The 22,540-nt window shown below is 48.2% G+C and overlaps 1 protein-coding gene across 12 annotated transcripts in view; it reads right to left on the minus strand.

The window, feature by feature from the left end:
• Positions 1 to 22,540, minus strand: part of RNF32 (ring finger protein 32) — a 38,667-nt gene that overhangs the window by 5,256 nt on the left and 10,871 nt on the right. For 6 of the 12 annotated variants that reach the window (XM_086394713.1, XM_086394705.1, XM_086394711.1 and 3 more), the window contains 4 exons: positions 19,341 to 19,483; positions 15,027 to 15,059; positions 14,163 to 14,287; positions 13,922 to 14,030 (listed from right to left, as the gene is read on the minus strand). In XM_086394713.1, coding sequence (XP_086250839.1) covers positions 13,922 to 14,030; positions 14,163 to 14,287; positions 15,027 to 15,059; positions 19,341 to 19,388 — 315 coding nt within the window. In that variant the 5' untranslated portion in view covers positions 19,389 to 19,483. Of the gene's footprint in view, positions 1 to 13,921; positions 14,031 to 14,162; positions 14,288 to 15,026; positions 15,060 to 19,340; positions 19,484 to 19,599; positions 19,738 to 20,861; positions 20,985 to 22,540 lie in introns of those variants that run through there. The other 6 variants (XM_086394707.1, XM_086394716.1, XM_086394706.1 and 3 more) reach the window with 3 other exon arrangements.

Raw genomic sequence — 22,540 nt, forward strand, 5'->3', positions numbered from 1 at the left:
TTATTTTTGACAAAGGAGGCAAGAATATACAATGGAGCAAAGACAGCCTCTTCAATAAACGGTGCTGGGAAAAGTAGACAGCTACATGTAAAAGAGTGAAATTAGAACACCTCCTAACGCCACACACAAAGAAAACTCAAAATGGATTAAAGACCTAAATGTAAGACCAGAAACTATAAAACTCTTAGAGGAAAACATAGGCAGAACACTTGATGACACAAAGCGAGATGCTCTATGACCCACGTCCTAGAGTAATGGAAATAAAAACAAAGGTAAACAACTGGAGAGCCAGCCAGTCCCTCCTAAGGAGACCAGTCCTGGGTGTTCACTGGAAGGACTGATGCTGAAGCTGAAACTCCAACACTCTGGCCACCTGATGCGAAGAGCTGACTCATTTCAGAAGACCCTGATGCTGGGAAAGATTGAGGGCAGGAGGAGAAGGAAGGGGACGACAGAGGATGAGATGTTTGGATGGCATCACCGACTCAAGGGCATGGGTTTGAAGGACTCCAGCAGTTGGTGATGGACAGGGAGGCCTGGCGTGCCGCAGTCCATGGGGTCGCAAAGCGTCGGACACGACTGAGTGAACTGAACTGAAACAACTGGGACCTGATTAAACTTAAAAGCTTTTGCACAGCAAAGGAAACTATAAGCAAGGTGAAAAGACAACCCCCAGAACGGGAGAAAATAATAGCAAATGAAACAACGGACAAAAGGTGAATTTCCAAAATGTACAAGCAGCTTGTATACCAGAAAAACAACCCAATCAAAAAGTGGGGAAAAGACCTGAACAGACATTTCTCCAAACAAGACATACAGATGGCTAACAGACACATGAAAAGATGCCCAACATTGCTCATTATTAGAGAAATGCAATCAAAACTACGATGAGATATCACCTCACACTGGTCAGGATGGCCATCATCAAAAAGTCTATAAGCAATAAATGCTGGAGGGTGTGGAGAGCAGGGAACACGCTCGCACTGTTGGTGGGAATGTAAATTGATAAGCCACTATGGAATACGGTATGGAGATTCCTTAAAAAACTAGGAATAAAACCACCGTATGACCCAGCAATCCCACTCCTGGGCATATACCCTGAGGAAAGCAAAACTGAGAGAGACACATGTATCCCAGTGTTCACTGCAGCACTATTTACAATGGCTAGGACATGGAAGCACTCAGATGTCCATCGACAGATGCATGGATAAGCTGAGGTACATATACACAACGTAATATTACTCGGCCATAAAAAGGAACACATTTGAGTCAGCTCTAATGAGGTGGATGAATCTTCTGCGGCTGCTGCCAAGTCGCTAGAACCTATTATTCAGAGTGAAGGTAACTCAGAAAGAGAAAGATACATATCATATTCTAATGCACATATACAGAATCTAGAAAAATGGTGCTGAAGACTTAATTTACAGGGCGGCAATGGTGACAGACCACAGAAGGCAGTGGCACCCACTCCAGTGCTCTCCCTGGAGAATCCGGGGACGGGGGGCCTGGTGGGCTGCCGTCCCCGGGGTCACTGAGAGTCGGACACGACTGAGCGACTGAGCAGCAGCAGTGGTGATGACCAGGGAGGCCTGCGTGCTGCAGTTCAAGGGGCTGCAAAGGGACACGACTGAGCAACTGAACTGAACTGAATGGAGAAACAGACATAGAGAACAGACTTATGGACCTGGGGAGAGGGGAGGAGAGGGTGCGATGTATGGAGAGAGTAACGTGGAACCTCACACTACCATATGTAACATAGATAGCCAACGGGAATTTGCCGTATGGCTCAGGAAACTCAAACAGGGGCTCGGAATCAACCTAGAGGGATGGGATGGGGCAGGAGACTGGAGAGAGGTTCAAAAGGGAGGGGATGTGTATACCTATGACTGATTCAAATTGATGTTTGACAGAAAACAGCAAAATTCAGTGAGGCAATTATCCTTCAATAAAAAATTTTTTTAAAAAACTGGAAAAATGCAGGTTATTTAACCTAAGCTGAAGCACTGTGCCCTCGCCCTGCCGGTTAGCTTTTGCAGGTGAGGGGTGAGAGCACAGACGGCCTGGAGGAGCCGGTTGTGGCCCAGTGGGGAGAGGGACCACGTTGTTCCTTGACCAGCTGGGCACTCGGCTCAGAAGAAAGGTGGGATGGTGGGCAGACGCCAGCCGGCCCACCGCGCACTCCGCCTCTGACCCCGGCTCCCCTCCTCAGGCCTCTTGGCAGCCCCTCCTCGAGCCTTCCTGCTCGGCTCTGCCCCGGCCGGCCCCGCTCCCTCCGCCCGCTCCCCGCCGCGCTTCTCCGGCCAGGCTAGCGCTCTGCCTGGCCGCCCAGAGGGCTCTCTTGGCTCCTTCCGCTGACACTTGTCACCGGCCAGGGCTCCTTCCTTCTTCCTGTGTGTATTTCTTATCTCTTGGCTCCTCCGCTTCACCTTGGGGAGGCCCTTGGCATTCAACAAAAACGTCGCCTTGAAATTTGCAACAGGTGAGGAATGAAGGCCCACATGGCCCCCCCACCCCCAGTACACATTCTGCGGTCTCCTCGTGGGGTTGAGAAGAGGACACTGTCGGTGTGGGAAGATTCCGAACAAACTTCCAGTGCCAAGGCTCAATAAAGCCTCAGTATTTGGCCTGTAACACTGGCTTTAGCTTGTTGATAAACACGTGGAAAAGCCTTCTGTGTGCACTTGCGGCGCAGTTCTAAAAGTGAGCTGGCCTGACTGTCTTCACTCTTGCGCTTCAAGTATTGAAAAGTTAGCAAGAATAATATCCTAAAAAAAGTTAAATTAGCAAATGGGTACTGACTATGCTGTGGCCAGGTCAGGGCCACGTCAGAAATGTAGCTGTTATTAAATATTTCTTACAGACCAGAGTCCTGCCTGAGCAGCATCCTTCTGCTCCTGTTAAGCCCTCACTGTCAGGTGGGTCAGAGGCCTTTAGTGGTTGGAAAACACACACACGAAGATGATTGGCTTCTAGTTTTCAAACTAGTGGTTAATATTAATTCTACAGAAGCATACAAAGTACATAAAATTTTCCATTAAAAATGAGTATCTTCTATTTCTCTTTCTAAGCCTCACATTTCATATATTTGATAAATTAAGCAGTTACGGATTCAGGTAACTGATACCTAGAGCAATCACTGGTCATTTACAAGTACATCCCCGGGGAAGAGTAAAGAAGACCCGCTCCCAGGAGTGCCCAGGTGAACTCTGCCTGCCCAGGGGCCCCTCTGAGCATCCATCTTGATGTCAGCAATTGCTTACTAATGTGTTGACTTACGGCTGCCCTCAAAAGCAAAGCGAAACGCCTGGAATTTACAGCGTATCAGTGAATCCGTTGATAAGCTTTTACTGGTTTAATGTCCTCCCGTCTTGCTGCTTGGAGCCACTTCAAGTTAGCAACAGAATGTTTGCCATCTCTATGTGATAAAGGAAGTCAAAAGGGCTGAGCAAACGTGAAGACCATTATGCTGTTTGGTGAGATGGAATGAAAAAAAAAAGCTGGAGCAGCCTCCCAGGGGCGGGGCTGGGAGCGGCCGTCCCTAAAGTCAACCGCAGCATCTGACAGACCCCTCACCTCGCTTTCTAAACAATGGCCCCGACTTTTAGCTCGGGTGGAGATAATATAATGCATTTGAAAAGTTTTAATTGCCGCAATAAAAGGCCATACCTCAATTATATGACATATGCTAGCAGAACTCCCAGATAAGGATCAAAGGCACTCAAGGACCGACCACTGCATTCTGGGCGACACTCGGGCGTTCTGTACACACTGCGACAGGCGTGAGCGCGGCGGCTCTCGTGACCTCCCCGGGCGGCTTTGATCTGGGCTCAGCCGTCGGCGCGGGAGCGCGCCCGGCCCGCGCGGGCGCCGCGGACGCGGGGTCGCTCCGCACGCTTCCCCGGGGCTCGGGCTCTGCAGGCGACCCCCTGCCGTCCTTAGCGCGGCCCCGCCTGGTGTCTGAGCCACCTCCGGTGTGGCGCAGCATCACTCCGCCCTGCTCCGTCTCGTCAGGAATGTGCCAGGGCTATTCCAGGCAAGGCAGCTCTGCCAAGACAAAGCCTGGGCTGGGGGAGCGTGACTGTGGAGAGATGACCTCTGCCTTCTGCTAGACTGCTGACACCCAGCAGAGGCACCGCAGCTGAGGCGGGAGAAGACCTCATTAATTCCCCTTATTAATCGCCCTGAGACAGAAGGGCGAGCACGCAAGGCCAGGGTTCTTTTACAAGGAAGACGAATTGATTTATAAAAATAGAATGGCCGGAGCTAATCTAATCTCGAGTATTAAAGACATATCCATCTTGGTGAGGTCTTGCAACTTTAAAGGAAAGGAGCACTTCCTCATGTGTGGCGCCTAAAAATACCACAGTCTCACCCCGGCTTTGCCTTTCCTTTCTGGGGATTAGCCTTCTTTTCCCTGAAGGGAACCAGGCCAGTGGTCCCCAGGTATGGCGAGAAGTTTTCACCTATCTGCCAGACAAGGAAAAAAAAAGGGAATTCAGTGGAGTGGAACTTCTAGAGCTGAACAATTCAGTGTGGTCAGGTACTTCCAGCTTTCCTGCTGTTGAAACAGCCCTTCAGTCTTACCAGATGATTCTGAGGGCCTCCATGAGATGCCTGGGTTTAACTCTTACTTGGCCCAATGGACAGTTTTTGAAAGTTGGTAATGAGTCTGCTGGAGGCGTGGTTTCTCTTTGATCACCAGCAGACTCTGGACAGCGGGAGACCCCTGAGGTACGGAGCTGCAGGGGCTGCGAGGAGAGCGGACCCCGCTGCAGTGCCCCGACTTCACAGGCCCACGGAGGCGGCCGGGCCGAAATGCACCCATCTGTCGGCCTTGGGCGGTGAAGTAGGTCATGCGGTTTCTTCCTTCTAGTTACTGGCAATTTCAGTTTTTTAGACTGAATATAAGATGATTTTACATTTACTCTCGCCAGTGGTCAGTATGGAGATACAGCTTAGAAATGCGGCTTCTGGTTGCACAAGTCACCGCCAGTTTAAAGGACCCCTGGTTCCACAGAGAATGATAAACGTACCATATTCGATACTGTAGCTACTGCCCATTTTGCTCTGTAAACTGTCAGATTTCTGAAATTCAGACACTGGGTCCCTAACGGCGCACTGATCTACAGTTCTGTGCAAGGAGGGTGATGGGGTGAACACGCGGGTGTCAGAAGGCAGAGCCAAAGGCAGGCCCGTGCAGGCGCCTGGCGCTCCTGGAATGTCTCTGTCACAGGGCTGGTCTCCCACCCACTGGGGCCTTGATGAACCCCTTGCTCGCCGAGGCTTTGGGGTTTATCTTTTACTCGATCTATCACTAGGGAACCTGCAGACCCCAATGCCTCTGAAGCTGGGCTCTGTTTGGGACACACATCTGGTTCTGAAAAACTGTCAAGATGAAGACAGTGAGAATCCAGGGCCAAGAGTTACACTTTTATTTTAAATCTCTTAACCTGTGATTTCTAGATTTGAAAGGCTCATTATACTGACAAGCTCAAGTTAAAGTATTTTTATAGGCATTTAAAGGAAAACAATCAGCTCAAACTTTTTTTAAAAACTGAAACACATGTTTGTTTCTTGATGAAAATAATAAAATTCTGTTTCCATCATTGCTGTTCAGCCACTCAGTTGTTTCCAACTCTTTGTGACCCCAGGGGCTGCAGCATGCCAGGCTTCCGTGTCCTTCACCATCTCTTGGCGTTTGCTCAAATGCATGTCCATTGAGTCAGTGATGCCATCTAACCAACTTATCCTCTGTTGCCCCCTTCTCTTCCTGCCTTCAGTCTTTCCCAGCATTGGGGTCTTTCCCAGTGAGTCAGCTCTTTATATCATGTGGCCAAAGAATTGGAGCTTCAGCTTCAGCACCAGTCCCTCCAATGAATATTCAGAGTTGAAATCCTTGAGGATTGACTGGTTGGATCTCCTTGCAGTCCAAGGGACTCTCAAGAGTCTCCATCATTAGAAAAATGCCATTGAATTATCTTTAATAGGGTATCCTTTTGAACTGAGATGAAAGTCTTTTTTCTAAAGGCACCTCTGGAAGATGACTTCTTTCTTCACTAACTCAGAGCTCACGGTTGTTTCGTGTCTAACATCTCTCTTATTAGGTTGTTACGGTATTGCACCGAGAGATACTTATTCTATTCACAGGATCGCATCTTTTAAAAAGCACATGAAAATACCCCAACCCCCTGAATAACGTGTATTTCAATCTGTGTATTAATAGAAGCCAATGCTCCGTTGTTACTAAAACTCAGGTAAAGACGATCATTTCACCCCGTTGGCCATCAGCGTGTCGGTGCTTTTCTGCTGAGCAGCTCGGCACGGTGGCGGCCGCTGACCCCTGGCTCCAGCGGCAACGTCAGGAGGGTCTGCTAAGCTCCCAGCGCACACGGGTCGCCACGCTGCCCTGGGCCCTGGGCGGGCACAGCTCAGGGCCTGGTGCGTCATCTGTTGCCTTCTAGTAATTTTATATATTCTCTTGGAAAGTATTTGTGTAATTAATATGGAACTCTTCTGAGGATAAGGTATGAAGTAACGTGTTTTTCTCCTTCCCATGAATGCCGAAATTAACCGTTCTTTTCAATAGGTCTTTTTCTTCACCGATCTGCTGTGTCTCCCGACTGTAGATTTAGAATCTCTGGACACCGAGGTGGGTGATTTTCTACTGGTTCTTCACCCGTCTGTCTGTCGTTTCACAAGAATCTCAGTTACCAAAGTTTTATATATATTTTGATATTTAGCAAGGATGTGCTACCTCATTACAACCTTGTTGGGACAGAACTGATGTATACCGTCGTGTGAGTTTCTGGTACAGTGTGATGACTCAATGCACTTACATGTTGGGAAGCAATCACCTCAGGAGGGTGCGTGCACGCTGAGCCGACCCTCAGGAGGGTGCGTGCACGCGGAGCCGACCCTTTGGGACCCTGTGGACCGTAGCCCACAGCCATCCCAGGCTCCTCTGTCCAAGGAATGCTCCAGGCGAGAATACTGGACTGTGCTGCTGTGCCCTCCTCCAGGGGGTCGTCTCACTCCAGGGGTCAAACCCGAGTCTCTTAGGTACTGAAGGGTGAGTTAACACCATTTCCTGTCTGTGGTGAGGACATTTCTGATCCACGTTCCTGGCAGCTTTCAAGCATCTGATATAGTGTTGCTGACGGCCACCGCCAGGCTGAGCACAGGGCATCTCACAGCCGACGCTGCCCTCCGACTGGCATCTCCCCTTGCCCGCCCCTCTCCCGTGGCCCTGGCCACCACCGTTCTGCTCTGTTTCTGTCAGTTGGACTTTCGCGGGTTTCACACACGAGTGGAATCGCATCATATTTCTCTGTCTGATTTACGCCACTTAGCATAATGTCCTCAAGGTTCAAGTGTGTTGGTGCAAATGGTAGCCTTGCTTTCTTTCTCAGGGCTGCCTTCCACCGTAAGTGCACCACGTCTTCCTTGGCCATTCATCTGTTGACACTCAGTCTGCTTCTAGGTCATGGCCGACGTGCATAATGCTGCCATCAACGTGGGAGTGCAGAAGTCCCTCTGAGCTCTTGATTTCTCCCTTAGATGGTCAGATGCGCAGGACTGGAACTACTGGGTGGTACGGCAGTCCCGCTTTTACTCAAGCGTTAGTACCTCCCTGCAGTCTCCATGGAGGCCGTACCTATTTACATTCCCACCAGCAGCGCCCAGGTTCCCTTTCCTCCACGTCCTCACCAACACTTGTTCTTTCTCGCCTTTCCATTAGTCATTCTAACAGGCGGGAGGTGGTATCACCCTGGTGTTGATTTGCATTTCCCTGATCATTCCTGAGGCTGAACACCTTTTTCATGCATCTGTTGGCTGTGTGTGTGTCTTTTTCAGAAGAGTGCCTAGGCACCGCCTCTGCCCATTTTAAAAAAACCAGATGGTTGGGTATTTTTGGCTGTTGAGTTGTATGAGTTCTTTATATATTTTGAATACAACCCCCTTATGAGATTTATGATTTGCAGATATTTTCTCCCATTCTTTAGGTTGTCTCTTTTCATTCTGTAGACTGTTTCCAGTGACGTGCAGAAGCTATTTATTTTGATGTAGTTTATTTATTACTTTTTAGTTATTAAGAACATTTAATCAATAAAAATACAAACTGAACACTTTCGGAGAAATCTGGCTTCCATCCCTAACTTCTCTTCTCTCTTCCCTCCTTTCCCCTAATTAGGTTTTTAATTAAATGCTTTATTTGTGTTGGAGTATAGCTGATATAACGATGTTGTGATGGTTTCCGGTGGACCATTTATTTATTTTTGCTTTTGTTGGCTGTGCTTTTGGTGTTGTCTCCAAAAATATCATGGCCAAGATCAGTGCCAAGATTCCCTCTGTGCTTTTTTCTAAGAGTTTTGTGGTTTCAGGCTTTAAGTCTTTCACCCATTCTGGGTTAGTTTTGGTCACATCCTCTGTCTGGATTAACTACTTCATCCTTAGACAATGGTCTTCTCTGTCTGCTGCAGCTTTAACGTCTGTTTTATCTTACAGAAGCACAGCTACCCCTGCTCTCTTGGTTTCTACCTGCATGGAATATCTTTTTCTGTCCCTTCAATGTGAGCCTATTTGCGCCTTTACTGGTAGAGCAAGTCTCTCTGTAGGCAGTTTTGCTTTTTAATGCATCTGCTCATTCTATGCCTTTTGATTGGACAAATTCATTCATTCATATTGAGAGTCATCACTGCGAGGTAAGGACTTCCGGGCGCCCCCTACTGCCTCCTGTCTGACCCGAGTCCCTGTCTTCCTCTCTTCCTCCCTCCCTGGTCCTTTGTGACTGAAGGTCTTGCGGAGTGGAGCGCTCTCTTGCCTTCTCTCTAACTCAGCGTGTCTACGGCAGGGCTCTGCTGTGTGGCTGTCACGAGGCTTCCATGAAGCATCGCACAGATGCACTGATAACTGAGTGCACACACTCCACCCTTTACTTCCCCCTCGTACGTATGTGATGTCACAATTGACATCTTTTTATAGTACTGACAAATACTATATAATTTCCCTCTTTTATAGTACTGACAAATATATTCACCGAGAAATTACTGTAGCTATGGTTATTTTTAATACTTTGTCCTTTAACCTTTACAAGGGAGCAGTATCGCACAGTATCACAGTATTATGAGGATTCTGAATTTGACAGTGTGCTCTCTTTCATATGTTCCCATGTTACTAACTGGACTTCCCAAGTGGCGCAGTAGTAAAGAATACCCCTGCCAATGCAGGAGACACAAGAGGCAAGGGTTGGATCTCTGAGTCAGAAAGATTGCCCAGAGTAGGAAAGGGCAGCCTGCTCCAGTATTCTGGCCTGGGCAAGCCCATGGACGGGGAGCCTGGTGGCTGCAGTCCACGGGCCACAGAGTCCTTCCTGAAATCAGCATTCAGCCTGAAAAACTCAAGGTTCTAAGGAGGCGGGTCTAGAGATGAAGACCCCCAGCTGCCATCTGTTTGGGCAGGCTTTGCTGCCTGCCCTTCATTTCTGAAGGACATCTTTGCTAGCAGAGGATTCTTGCTCGGCAGCTTTTTTTCTTTTTAGCACCTTGAATATATCGCCTTCTGGCCTGTGAGTCTGATGAGACCCACCGATAGCTTGTGGGCATTTTCTTAAGTTAGTTATAAGCTTATTTTCTCTTGCTGCTTTTAAGATGCTGCCTTTGATTTCTGACAGTTATTATAATGTGTCTAGGAGAACGTCTCTTTAAATTGCATTTGTTTGGTGACCTATGAGGTTTACCGACTTGGATGTCTAAGTCTCTCCCCCATCTGGGAAGTTCTCGGCCACTGTTTCTTTGTATACTATCTGCCTCCTCGCCCTCTCTTCTTCTGGGGTCTAGTAATTTACACACTGATCCTTCTAACGTACTCCAAGGATCACACATGCTTTCGTCACTCTTTCTCTTTGTTCTCCCCTTACTGAATAATTTCAGAAGTTCTGTCTTCTAACTCACACTCTTCTGTTTGAAACATTCTAATGTTTAGGCCTTCTATTAAAGTTTTTTTTTTTTTTTATTTCATTCATTGTATACTTCTGCTCCAGAATTTTCTTGGTTCTTTTTAATTTTTCTATCACTCTGTTAAATTTCTCACTTTGTTTCCATGTTGTGTTCCTGAGATTGTCGAATGGTTTTTCTGTGTTTATGGTAGCTCACTGAGCTTCCTCAAGACATCTGAGTTCTCTTCCATGTAAACCCCGGATCCCCACGCCTTTGGAGTCAGTCATCGGGAGGATCACTGAGCTCCTTTGGCGCTGTCACAGTTGCTTGGTTTTCGCGTTCCTTTCATGTTTACTGTTGACCCAGGATCCGGTCAAAGACTTTTCATGACATTTAAATGTTATATCTCTCAAGTATCTTTGTTCAAGAACATTCCTCTTTTTTTCTTTATGACATGTTCTGTTGAAGTCAGCTGTTTCACAGAGTATTTCTCATTTCGGGTCCACCTGCTTACAGGGGCCCCTGTGGCTGGGCTCAGGTGTGTAAGTGCAAAGGCGCAGCTCTGTCCCAGCGCTCTGCACGCACACGAGGGGCTCAGGGTCAATCTGCCCAGTGACTGGCATCGTGGGCCCTGGGCTTATAAGAGGATTACTGCACGTTTCCAGTGTATGCACTTCTCCTCTTGATAGATTCTGACTCATCTCTGGGGTGGTTCCTTTGAGACTGTGTGTGAAAAATGCAGTTCCCCAACAATCTTTCACCCAGCAGCTCACAGTAATTTACTGATATGGTTCTCAGACTGTTATCTGTGTACATCCATGTAGTCTGGGTGTATCTATAGACTCCTGGGTGATATGAAACTCAGTGACTCAGTTTAATCATCTCTCAGATTCCACACAAGCATGCTGGCACTTAATGTTGTATATTAACATTTCGTAGATCATCCCTAGGAAAAGGTGACTCTTCATTGGAAAAGTCCCTGATTCTGAGAAAGACTGAAGGCGGGAGGAGAAGGGGTCGATACAAGATGCGATGGTTGGATGGCATCACTGACTCCATGGACATGAGTCTGAGCAGGCTCCGGGAGATGGTGATGGACAGGGAGGCCTGGCGTCCTGTAGTCCATGGGGTCACAAAGAGTCAGACACGATTGTGACTGAACAAGATCATACTTATAGCTCAACAAGTGAGTCCATCAAGTTGGAAGAGGAAGGAAAAGTCATCAATTCACAAGAGTCATTCAATAAATGATAAGAAGTGGTCTGTATCATAAAGGACGGTCTCTGGGCTCCACCTAGGAAGGCATTTAAATATCCAAGGCCCCCAGGAGCCACCAGGAGCAGGGACAGGAGTGTATACTTCTGCCAATCTGCTACCTGATGTAAATTCAGTCTTCAGTTATTGAAAATGAGGTTTGGGTTTACAAATGTCTATTGTTCATGGCCAAATGGGATTAGTGGGCTGGGGTGAGGTGTGAAAATATTGTGGAGAAGATCTAGGAAACTAGCAGAGAGAGCCGGGGATTCTAGATTTCATAAATTTAAAGAGGCAATTATGCCTATTTGTGCGACAAAGTAGGAGTATAACTTCACTAAGTTACAACGCTTCTGGCGAAGAGTGACGTGAAGTATGGGGGGTGCGCAGCCAGCTGAGCTGCTCGACTCTGCTCCGTGTGAATGCAATGGGTGGTCTATGCTTTCCAAAGTTATCTTAAACTGATGCATGAAAATAAAAAAATTATACACAGAAGGTAAAATGACTATTGAGTCTGTCATTAAATTTTTCCAAGCGGAAATGATAATTTCTGATTTGACAGCCCACATATATTTATGTAATAATATAAATTATTAAGAGGAGCACAGAGAATAAGCCTCACTGTCAGACTAAGAATGCAGAAAAGCATGGAAGGGACATAAGAGGAAGAGGAAAAACCAACATGGTAGACGGTCGCTTACTGGTTCAGAATGAACCACAACACGCGGGGTCGCCGTCTCCGGTGGAGGTGAGACAGCGGCCCCATCCAGGCTGGGGGTGGTGAGCACAGGGGCTCCGTGCGGGGAAGGGCCAAGGCTCCCTGGAGAGGACGGTAGACTCGGTGGAGCTGGGAGCTACTAAGGAGGTGAGCCTGGTGCTCCCTGAGCCATTCGGGGGAGAGGCTCACTGTCCAGGAAACAGTGAGGGCGGCACATGTCCTTTCTATCAAGTCCCTTATCTGGGGTTTTAGCGGATCTGCTGTTTCTTCTGTAAAATGGGGACGCCTGTGAAAGGCCCAGGCGGCAGGGAACTCGGAGGTTTTTCACTGGGGTGCCTGCAGCCGCCCAGGCTGCGCCCCTGCCGCAGACATCCTCCGCGCCTGTCCTGCGGGGTGAGCCCCAGATTCCCTGTCCACGGCCGCCTCCTCCCTGTTTCTGCCCCCCTCCAGCGGCCATCCCGCCGGCCAGGGAAGGGGGCTGCCCCGGGGCAGCTCCAGCCCGCTGCGCTGGGCCACAGAAGGGGCTCACTCCACCCGCGTCAACCTCTGAGTCATCAAGAGACTCGGTATTTTAAGGTCGCTTGCTCACATGCTGCCTTTACTGGTGTCCTACTCCTGAGCGCAAATCAGGTACACTTTCTCGATTAAGTCTGAGGCATGGTGATTTCACATGGGCCATGATTCTGATTTTCTTTTGTGCATACTGACAGCTACCTTGCTTGGAACCGTTACCTAGCAACCAGAAAGGGCATTAGAAAAATCTGCTATGATCGCTGCTTTGTGGTCAAGCTAAATCCACCTACTTTCAGGGACACTGAAGAAGCCTCCCACCCTGGGCACGCAGAAGGATGGTGGGGTCGTGAGACCCACTGACATCAGCCCCGCAGCCTGAGGTCGGGCAGGAGGTCGGCCGACGGCCCACGGTGACCCCTCCCCAGCGCATGGGGCTCATCCTTAGGCTCTGGATACAAGGAATCACACAGCCGGAGAGAGGGCACCCCTTGCACGGCGAAGGGTAACTTCCTATCGCTCATTATCCCACGTGGGAGTGCAGGCTAGAAGACAGATGCGTTTAGAAAGGATGGAAATAAACGGGAGTGGTGCTTCCGCAGACAACGGGCATAGGACAGTGTGACTGCGGCTTTGCCCCCGTGAGTCCAGGTGACGCCGTCACAACGCCATCCCCTCTGCAGGGTGCGCCTACAAAATACGGAATCGCACTAAAGCCGCGCACAGACCGACCTGAACGACATAGTAACGTTTACAGTAAACGCGGTCTCCGGTGCCCGCTGTGGGCTAGGCCCTCCGTTCTGTGGGGGAGACGACGGCCCTCGCAGCACAGACGGGGCCCCAGGCAGGAGCCAGGGTGTCGCCCGAGGCCGCAGAGCTGGGGTGCAGGTCGGGGCTGGCCCCTCCTCTGCGCCTGGCCTTTCTGTATGAGGCGCGTAAGGGGAAGTTGTTAAACAGACCAAAGTATATATGCACACACACAGGTAAAAGCTGGTTAAAGGAAAAGGTAGAAACTGCAGTTACTTATTTCTAAAACTCTCTCCCACTTTGGTGACGCCAGGAGGCCCTTCCGTTGCTCAGGAGGAGGTGTGAAACCTTGAGCAGGCTCCCTTTCTTTTCTCTGAAGAGATGAGTTTATCTAAATCGCTGTCATAAGGTGGACACACAAAAGCTTGCTCTGAATTTCACCTTATCCAATTTTACAAGTTCTATGTAAGGAAAGTTCTATGTAAGGAGAAGGAAATGGCAACCCACTCCAGGACTCTTGCCTGGAGAATCCCATGGACGTAGGAGCCTGGTGGGTTACAGTCCCTGGGGTCGCAGAGTCGGACATGACTGAGCGACTTCTCTTTCATGAGGTGACTAGAAAAGGGAATCTGAAAGTATTTACCGTCAGGGTTTGAAAGCCAGTTTAAGGGGCCGGCATTCCACCGTTTGAAAGAGCCTAAACCTGAAGCCTGGCTCAGGGTGTCACGCCCTGCAGGCACGTCAGGGTCACACCCACCTTGGTTTCAAAGAACTTCCTTCTCAGCTTGGCATCTGCGGGTGGCACCGTCCGCCGCAGGTCCCGGTACCACCTCCTGACCACGTGTCCACGCCAGGACGCCTGGATCCTAGGGCACAGGGCGCTGTCAGCCCGGGACAGCCCCGGCGGAGGGAAGACCCACACCCCGCAGCCCCCAGAGCGCGCCCGGGCTGGCCTGCCCCGTGCGGGCGGGCACACATCTCGGGCTCGGGCTGCTCACCTGGTCGCACACTTGATTCTGAAGAGTCGGGCCCCATCGCGGATCACCCGCGTTTGGTACTGGTTCTTTCTACAGAGAGGACAGGTTTTTTTATTTGTGAACTTTTCAAAAGCCTGAAGGCAAGCCTGAAGGAAAACATTTCACTTGAAATTTCACGAGTAATTACATAGAAACAACACGTTTTACTTCTCAGGTAATTATAGTCTTCTTTTCTCGCATAATTATGAGACTTGGCCCAATTTAGATTATGAAGGGAAGAAGTTTCATCAGATGTTAACACCTTCCTCATGAAAAACGATATTTTACAAGAATGTACATGCAGGCACATCAAACACTTCTGAGAAGCCCTGTGTGAAGGTGGATGTCCCTGCGTTCAGGCGACCGGGCAGTGAACTCGGAGGGAGCGGGGCTCGCCCACGCCGGTGGACGTCACTAACCACACTCTCTCGTAGGGACATGTGCAGCTCTAACGCCACGGAGAAGTCACAATTTCCAAAACAGGATGAGCCCTACTCTAAAACCATATTTCTAGCCGTCAGTGGTGACTATGGATAAAATAAGTGGCTCTTTTCAGGAGCCGGAAAGTGAGAGAGGGCTTCCCTGGTGACTCAGTGGTAAAGAATCTGCCTGCCAATGCAGGTTCGCTCCCTGGGTGGGGAAGATCCCCTGGAGGAGGAAAAGGCAACCCTCTCCAGTATCCTTGTCTGGGAAATCCCATGGACAGAGGAGCCTGGTGGGCCACAGTCCGTGGGGTCGCCCAGAGTGGGACAGGGGTGAGGGACCAAACACCCAGGTGAGAGGCGGCCCTGCCCTCTGAGCTCGGAGGGTGCCGTGGCCCCTGGGGGCACGGAGGGGGCTCCTCACCCTGTGGAACACGTGTGAGCAGGAGAGCAGCACCTGTTCAGAGAAGACAAAGGAGGTTTGAAGCTTAAATTAGTTTAAAGGAGAAGCAGCATAAATGCATTAATTAAAAGAAAAGTTCTGACTCTTTGAAAGGTAAGCTGTGTTGCTTCTTTGAAAAAGTTAAGAAGCAGATTAACAACCTTGATATTTACAATATTCGGAGTTAAAGTTTAGCATGGCACAGGTATATAATCTCCACAAGAGAAACTTAACAACAATCTGAAACATCAAACGAACAGAATATTACTACAGAATAAGTGTATATTTAAAAATGAGATGATTATAAAAGAGAAGTATTTCTGGGCAGATCCTAAGAAAGAGCACAGCTGGCAGGGACCCAGGCTGGGGGCAGGGTGCAGAGGACAGAAAGCAAACACCTTTTCTTAGGACTCTGTTCAACTCAACTGCTATCTCAAATTTAATGAGCACTAAATCCCAGAGACACATGAATTACTTTTTCTCCTTTAAATGCAGGGCAAGGGTGGCCGCCAGAAAATTCCACCTTTCCGTGGCCCACATTCCCACTGAATAATGGTATCCCGTTGTTGGTTAGTCGCTTAGTCGTGCCCGACTCTTTGTGAGCCCATGAACTGCAGCACGCCAGGCTCCCCTGCCCCTCACCGTCTCCCAGAGTTTGCTCAGACTCATGTCCATTGAGTCGGTGATGCTATAATATTCTGGGTTGAGATGTTATGTCCAGACTGTCTAAAGATATTCTGGGCTGGAACAAAGGAGCTTAGACTGAATGAAGAGAAAGGCCGTTGGTTCTTCCAGAAGGAAGGACCAGGGAAGGGTGAGACCAGGCCAGCCAGCATGCAGCCCACTCCCCTGCTCCGCGCTCCTGAAGTCTCTCTGAGGGAGCTGGGCTGGAGGGGGTGCAGCAGGTAAACTTCGCCAGGAGTGCATGTTCCAAGGCATGAGGGGCACGGGGGCCCATGCCTTCCCTGGGTCGCCTGGCCTGAGGGAAACCCCCCAGTTTTAATGAATCACCCCTCAGCCCACCATCACCCCTTTACTCAGCCTACACTTCTCTTCTCGACGGGAAGAATGGAAGAGACATCAGAATAAACACAACTCAGGAAGCTCTGAAACCGACCCTTGAAACGTACTGCCACCAAGAAGCCTAAATTGCAAAAACTCATTAACGTGCGTCCTTTTAAAGTATCATCGTTTAAGCCTGCTTCTTGGAAGAAAAGCTATGACAAACCTAGACAGCATATTAAAAAGCAGAAACATTACTTTGCCGACAAAGGTCCACCTAGTCTAGCTCAAAATTCTCCAAGCCAGGCTTCAGCAGTACGTGAACCGTGAACTTCCAGATGTTCAAGCTGGATTTAGAAAAGGCAGAGGAACCAGAGATCAAATTGCCAACATCCTTTGGATCATCGAAAAAGCAAGAGAGTTCCAGAAAAAAAATCTACTTCTGCTTTATTGACTATGCCAAAGCATTTGACTGTGTGGATCACAACAAACTGTGGACAATTCTTCAAGAGATGGGAATTCCAGACCACCTTACCTGCTTCCTGAGAAACCTGTATGCAGGTCAAGAAGCAACAGTTAGAACTGGACATGGAACAACAGACTGGTTCCAAATAGGAAAAGGAGTACATTAAGGCTGTATATTGTCACTCTGCTTATTTAACTTATATGCAGAGTACATCATACAAAATGCTGGGCTGGATGAAGCACAGCTGGAATCAAGATTGTGGGGAAAAATATCAATAACCTCAGATATGCAGATGACACGACTCTTATGGCAGAAAGTGAAGAAGAACTAAAGAGCCCCTTGATGAAAGTGAAAGAGGAGAGTGAAAAAGTTGGCTTAAAACTCAACGTTCAAAAAACTAAGATCATGGCATCCAGTCCCATCACTTCATGGCAAATAGATGGGGAAACAGTGGAAACAGTGAGAGTGTATTTGGGGGGCTCCAAAATCACTGCACATGGTGACTGCAGCCATGAAATTAAAAGACGCTTACTCCTTAAAGATTAAAAAGCTAATTAAAGATTAAAAGAAAATCTATGACGAATTTATATAGCATATTAAAAAGTAGAGACCTTACTTTGCTGACAAAGATCTGTCTAGTCAAAGCCACGGTTTTCCCAGTAGTCATGTATGGATGTGAGAGTTGGACTGTAAAGAAAGCTGAGCGCTGAAGAATTGATGCTTTTGAGAACTGTGGTGTTGAGAAGAATCTTGAGAGTCCCTTGGACTGCAAGGAGATCCAACCTGTCAATCCTAAAGGAAATCAGTCGTGAATATTCGTTGGAAGGACTGATGCTGAAAGTCAAACTCCAATCCTTTGGCCACTTCATGTGAAGAGCTGACTCATTGGAAAAGACCCTGGTGCTGGGAAAGACTGAAGGCAGGAGGAGAAGGGGATGACAGAGGATGAGAGGGTTGGATGGCATCACCAATTCGATGGACATGAGTCTGAGCAAGCTCTGGGAGATGGTGAAGGGCAGGGAAGCCTGGCATGCTGCAGTCCATGGGGTGGCAGAGTCGGACATGACTGAGCAACTGAACTGAACTGAACTCTGTATATTTAAAATATACTATTAAACGTTCATGAATAGTTGTTATTGGCAAGTGTTCTCTGAGATAAGAAAACTGAATGACTCAATGGTGGTAAACACACTGACAGTGTCCTCGAAGTCAGGGTTGGATCCCAGCCCTGCTGAGCTCATGTCCTGAGGCAGCGTGCTGTGGATCATGGGGAGTGTTTATTTCCTCATCGGTTAGGGGATATAACGCCCACCTCAGAGACACATGAGTTGAAATGATCAAACGTTGGGAAAATGCTGACTAAGGAAAAAGTGGGCTTCCCAGTTGGCTCAGTGGTAAAGAATCTGCTTGCCAATACAAGAGACTGGGATTCAGTCCCTGGGTGGGGAAGATCCTACCCAGGGAGAAGGAAATAGCAACCCACTCCGGTATTCTTGCCTGGAGAATCCCATGAACAGAGGAGCCTGGTGGGCTACAGTCTATGGGGTTGCAAAGAGTCAGACATGCCTGAGTGAGTAAACAACACCAAAGGAGAGCTAAACCTGAGAACTATGACTAGAAACACAAGAGAGACGCGTGTCTGTATCTATAATCAAAAATGTTACAGTGAGAAGTTTATAAAAAGCAGAATGGGAGAAACGCTGGGTGTGTGACACCCTGCTCCCCCTTCAGATATTCAGCTGCAAGCCTCCCTTCCTCACATCACCATCGGACCAAGTGTCTGTGCTGCAGACACTTGGAAGAGGTTGTTGGGGCCAGAAAGACTCCTCGCGGCTCTTTCACTAAAGGCTAAATCGTCCCAGAGCTACTTCCGCACTTTAAGGACCACAATCATTCTGAAATACCCAACCTTCATGTACCTAAGAGATTAGGTCTTGATAGAGAACTAGAACATAATAAGTATGTTTAAAATAATGTGTGAGTTCAAATTAGTAAAGAACAAAAGTTTATGACTGTGAACTAACTCATTAACCATAAAAACGTATTAAAACAAATGAAGTTTGAGAGTTCATGTGCCAGGTTGGTAGATGAAGCCTGGGATTCCTAGGCTGTGAATTCTAAGCCTCCTTTTAAATATATTTACTGTATTTTTTTTTTAAAGCAAAGTTCCTAGTGCTTCTGTGTAGGAAGCATAATGATACACATGAGAGAAATTACTCAGGGTGGTCATTTGCTAAAAACAAACAAAAAAAGATTCTAGGAATAGCAGAGCCCCTTAACTTCCATGAGATTGAAGTTTAATTAGTCAAAGTATGTATAGGAAAAAAAAAAAAAAACTATGACACAGACCGATTGTATATTAGCTATATTATCATCAGTCTTAACTATGGTAAACTTTCATAACAAAAATCGTTATAAGATTTTACTTAAAGACCCTCCCACAGATTCTTTGGAGATATTAGACCTCGGTTTTCCTTTTAGGATTTCATTTCTCAAAACAACATAAATGATCCCCACTCTTCTGCTCTGTACACCTTGCCAGCTGGGTTTCCCCACCCCTGCTGGGCACAGTCGGTGGAGTGGGAACAGTCTTGTACAAATTCTGTACTTGAGAATTAAGAGCAATCAGTAAATAAGACTGTTCAGTGAGGGTGTTTAGCTCTTTCTCATATATAAACTTAACTAATGGAAAAGAAAATGTTGAGTCTTTGAGGGTCAAGCGGGAGGAAGAGACTGAAGAAAGAAGGTGGACCCTCTTAATCCCCAGTTCAGAGTCCAGTCCCGGAGAACGCCCGCAGGCTTGCTTATCTAAGGCTCACGTCAAACACCTGCGGGTGAAGTCCAAACTCCTCTTTGCATATCGGGCACGGCTGCATGGAGTCCCCCTGCTCAACGGACCTCTGCTTCACTCTGTCCCATTCATCCGCCGACAGTGGCAACGCGGGAGGGTCAAAGAGGCCCAACTTCTGTGCTGAAATGCAAATAAGAGGGAATGTGAGTCCAGTATATTTTAGAGGGTGGTAACTCATGCAGCATTTTAATGACATTATTTTGCAAATATTAAGGCAAGACATTCACATTACTTACTTCATTCCACCGTATTTAGAATGCTGCTTTTATACGGGTGAACAGAAGTCAAGGAGAATAATTTGGCGTTGTTCAGTCGCTCAGTCATGTCCAATTCTTTGCAGCCCCATCGACTGCAGCACGCCAGGCTGCCCTGTGCTTCACCAACTCCCGGAGCTTGCTCAACCTCATGTCCATCGAGTTTGTGATGCCATCCAACCATCTCATCCTCTGTCGTCCACTTCTCCTCCTGCCTTCAATCTTTCCCAGCATCAGGGTCTTTTCCAATGAGTCAGCTCTTTGCATCAAGTGGCCAAAGTATTGGAGCTTCAGCTTCGGCATCAGTTCTTCCAGTGAGTATTCTGGGTTGATTTTCTTTAGGATTGACTGGTTTGATCTCCTTGCTGTCCAAGGGACTCTCAAGGTGAATAATATCTTACATTTATGTTGTTTTTATTTACAAAAAATTCCCCATATCTATTTCATTTTCACAATGATTCTATAAAGCAGGCCGGGCTGATATCCTATTTTACGAATTTTTCATAGGTGTTGGCCAAAGGTCTCCTCATTTCTCAGCTAACTTCTCTTTCAGCTTTCGGCATTGCCTTCCTCCAATTTTGCTTGTTTCTGCTGCCAGTGACCTTTGTAAAATAAGTATCAACCCAGTTCTTCCCTTGCTAAAAATTTATGGCGTACAGTTACCCGTTAGAATCAGTCCTTGTCTCAGCCACGTTTGAGGATCCTCTGCTGTCTACCCTGGAGCAGGCCCAGAGCATCTGTTCCAGTGGAAGCACTCACTCTGGAGAAGGAACCACGAGGAGCTCGGGACAGTGGGGGTGGGGGTGTCAGCACAGCTTCCGCTCTCCCCACCGTGGCCCCAGGCCACTGAGTGGACACAGCATCAACCCACAGGGCTGCCTTCAGGGATGGAGAGCGAAGTGCTAGGTCTGCGGAACAAGAATGGGAGGCCTTGACAGGCCCGCTCAGAGTACAAGAAAGAGCTCTCGAAGACAGAAACGTTTTAGTGTCCAATGGAAATACCAGAGTCAACCAAAAGACTGGAGGAGGAAGCTAAGGTAATCTCAAAGCAGAAGAACACGGTAAAGGAGGAGACAGAAAATAAGAAAACTCAAGGATCAGTCTGACATCTGAAACTCAGGCATTCCAGAAAGAAAAGAAAACAGAGAGTACACAACTTAAAGAAAATAGCCCAAATGTCTCCCAGAAGAGGACACCTGTTTCTAGCCAGAGAGCACCCAGCAAGGCCGGAACGAAGGACTCACCCAACTCCGGTCACTGTGATGCTGCAGAGGCAGAAAAAGATCCAAAGTACCAGGAGCCAGAAGCACATCAGATGCGTCCATAGCAACACGGACAGCAGGAGGCAGCCCTTCCAGCATCGTGAGATGGAGCTCTCCCTGTGAGAATCTCTCATCAGCCACAGGCCACGTCAGAGCGGCACACGGGTGTCTCCTGTCTGCTCCCTTGGACGGGGCCTCTCACACGCTGTTCCCCAGAAGTTCCTGCTACAATGGCACTGCGGGGTGCAGAAAGCTAAGGGGCAGGAGAGCCTCAGGGCTGCAGTCCACAGGAGGGTGCAAAGCAGAGGCCCAGGGCCCACAGCGCCGCACCAGTCCCACAGAGCAACTGTCCAGTTGCGAGCACAATGTCTCCATGAAGATAAAACAAAAAGTCACCTACTGTATTTTAATGTACCGAGAGAGTATACTTTTGGAAGACATTCTGGGGGGCAGATTTTGGCTCTTTTCCTACGAGTTATTACAGCGTATTACAAAATTTTATGAATGAAAACAGTGAGATACTAACATAGAAACAGAAGCCCCAAATCATGCACATTCCCCCTCTCCCTCTCTCAGATAAACAGAGAAAACTCGCTGCACACACAACGTAGTGCCACAAGCCAGCTAAGGAAGCAAGGCTCATGATTCGAGGGAAGAATCTAACTTTAATTGTTACATGAAATAATGTTCCCCAAATCATTTGCAAAATAAACTGGGCTGAGATCTAAGTGAAATGCAAAACTTCAAAAGTAGTGACGAAAAGACGGGAACATCTTTGCGATCTCAAGGATGGGTAAAGATGGAAACCCCCCAAATCATAAAGGATAACGAGAAAAACTGGTAGACGAAACAGCAGTTGGAGTGAAGAGTCTGTTCAAACGTACGATCAGACACAGACCCAGAGATGGTAGTCTCCGTGGCGAAGTCAACACGGGATTCAGACAAAGAGGACGCTGAGAGCCCAGCATGGCGGCAAGAAAAGATGGGAACCCTAGAGCAGTATTAGGTTTGGGCAACAGTTAAGAGCGTGTGGGACTGTTACAGGAAGGGCGACCAGGGCCCAGAGCCGGGCTCTTGTCTAACATTCGGGAATGAATTGATCAAGGAGACACATGTCTGACAAAGCCAGAGATTTACTGGGAAAGGGCACCTGGGCGGAGAGCAGGAGGGTAAGGGGACCCAGAACAGCTCTGCCACGCGGCTTGCGGCTCGGGTTTTACGTGATGGGATTAGCTTCCGGGACATCTTTAGCCCGTCGTTCTGACTCAGGGTCCTTCCTGCTGGTGCACGCCCTGTTCAGCCAAGATGGAAGCCAGAGAGGAGGATTCTGGGAGGTGGTGGGACACGTGGTGTCTCCTTTTGACCTTTCCCACACTCTTCCCGTGGGTGGTGGCTTATTAGTTCCGTGTTCCTTACCAGGACCTCCAGTCATAAAACAACTCATGCAAATGGTTACCGTGGTGCCTGGCCAGGGAGGGCGGTTTTAGTCAGCGTGCTTCCCCTAACAGTCCCACCTCAGCAGTAGCTAACATGCATAATGCTAAGATGTTTTTTTCATTCCAAATCGGGACGCTCATCCTGGTGTAATTTACAGCCTCAGGTGACGGTGCCGAGGCTCCTGATGGTTTCCGGAAGCTGTACGTGCAGACGGAAGGCGGTCA

The sequence above is a fragment of the Bos grunniens genome, chromosome 4 (genome assembly GCF_055505025.1).
Source record: "Bos grunniens cultivar Pamir isolate PY7600 chromosome 4, Bosgru_T2T1.0, whole genome shotgun sequence".
NCBI classification, from domain to species: domain Eukaryota; kingdom Metazoa; phylum Chordata; class Mammalia; order Artiodactyla; family Bovidae; genus Bos; species Bos grunniens.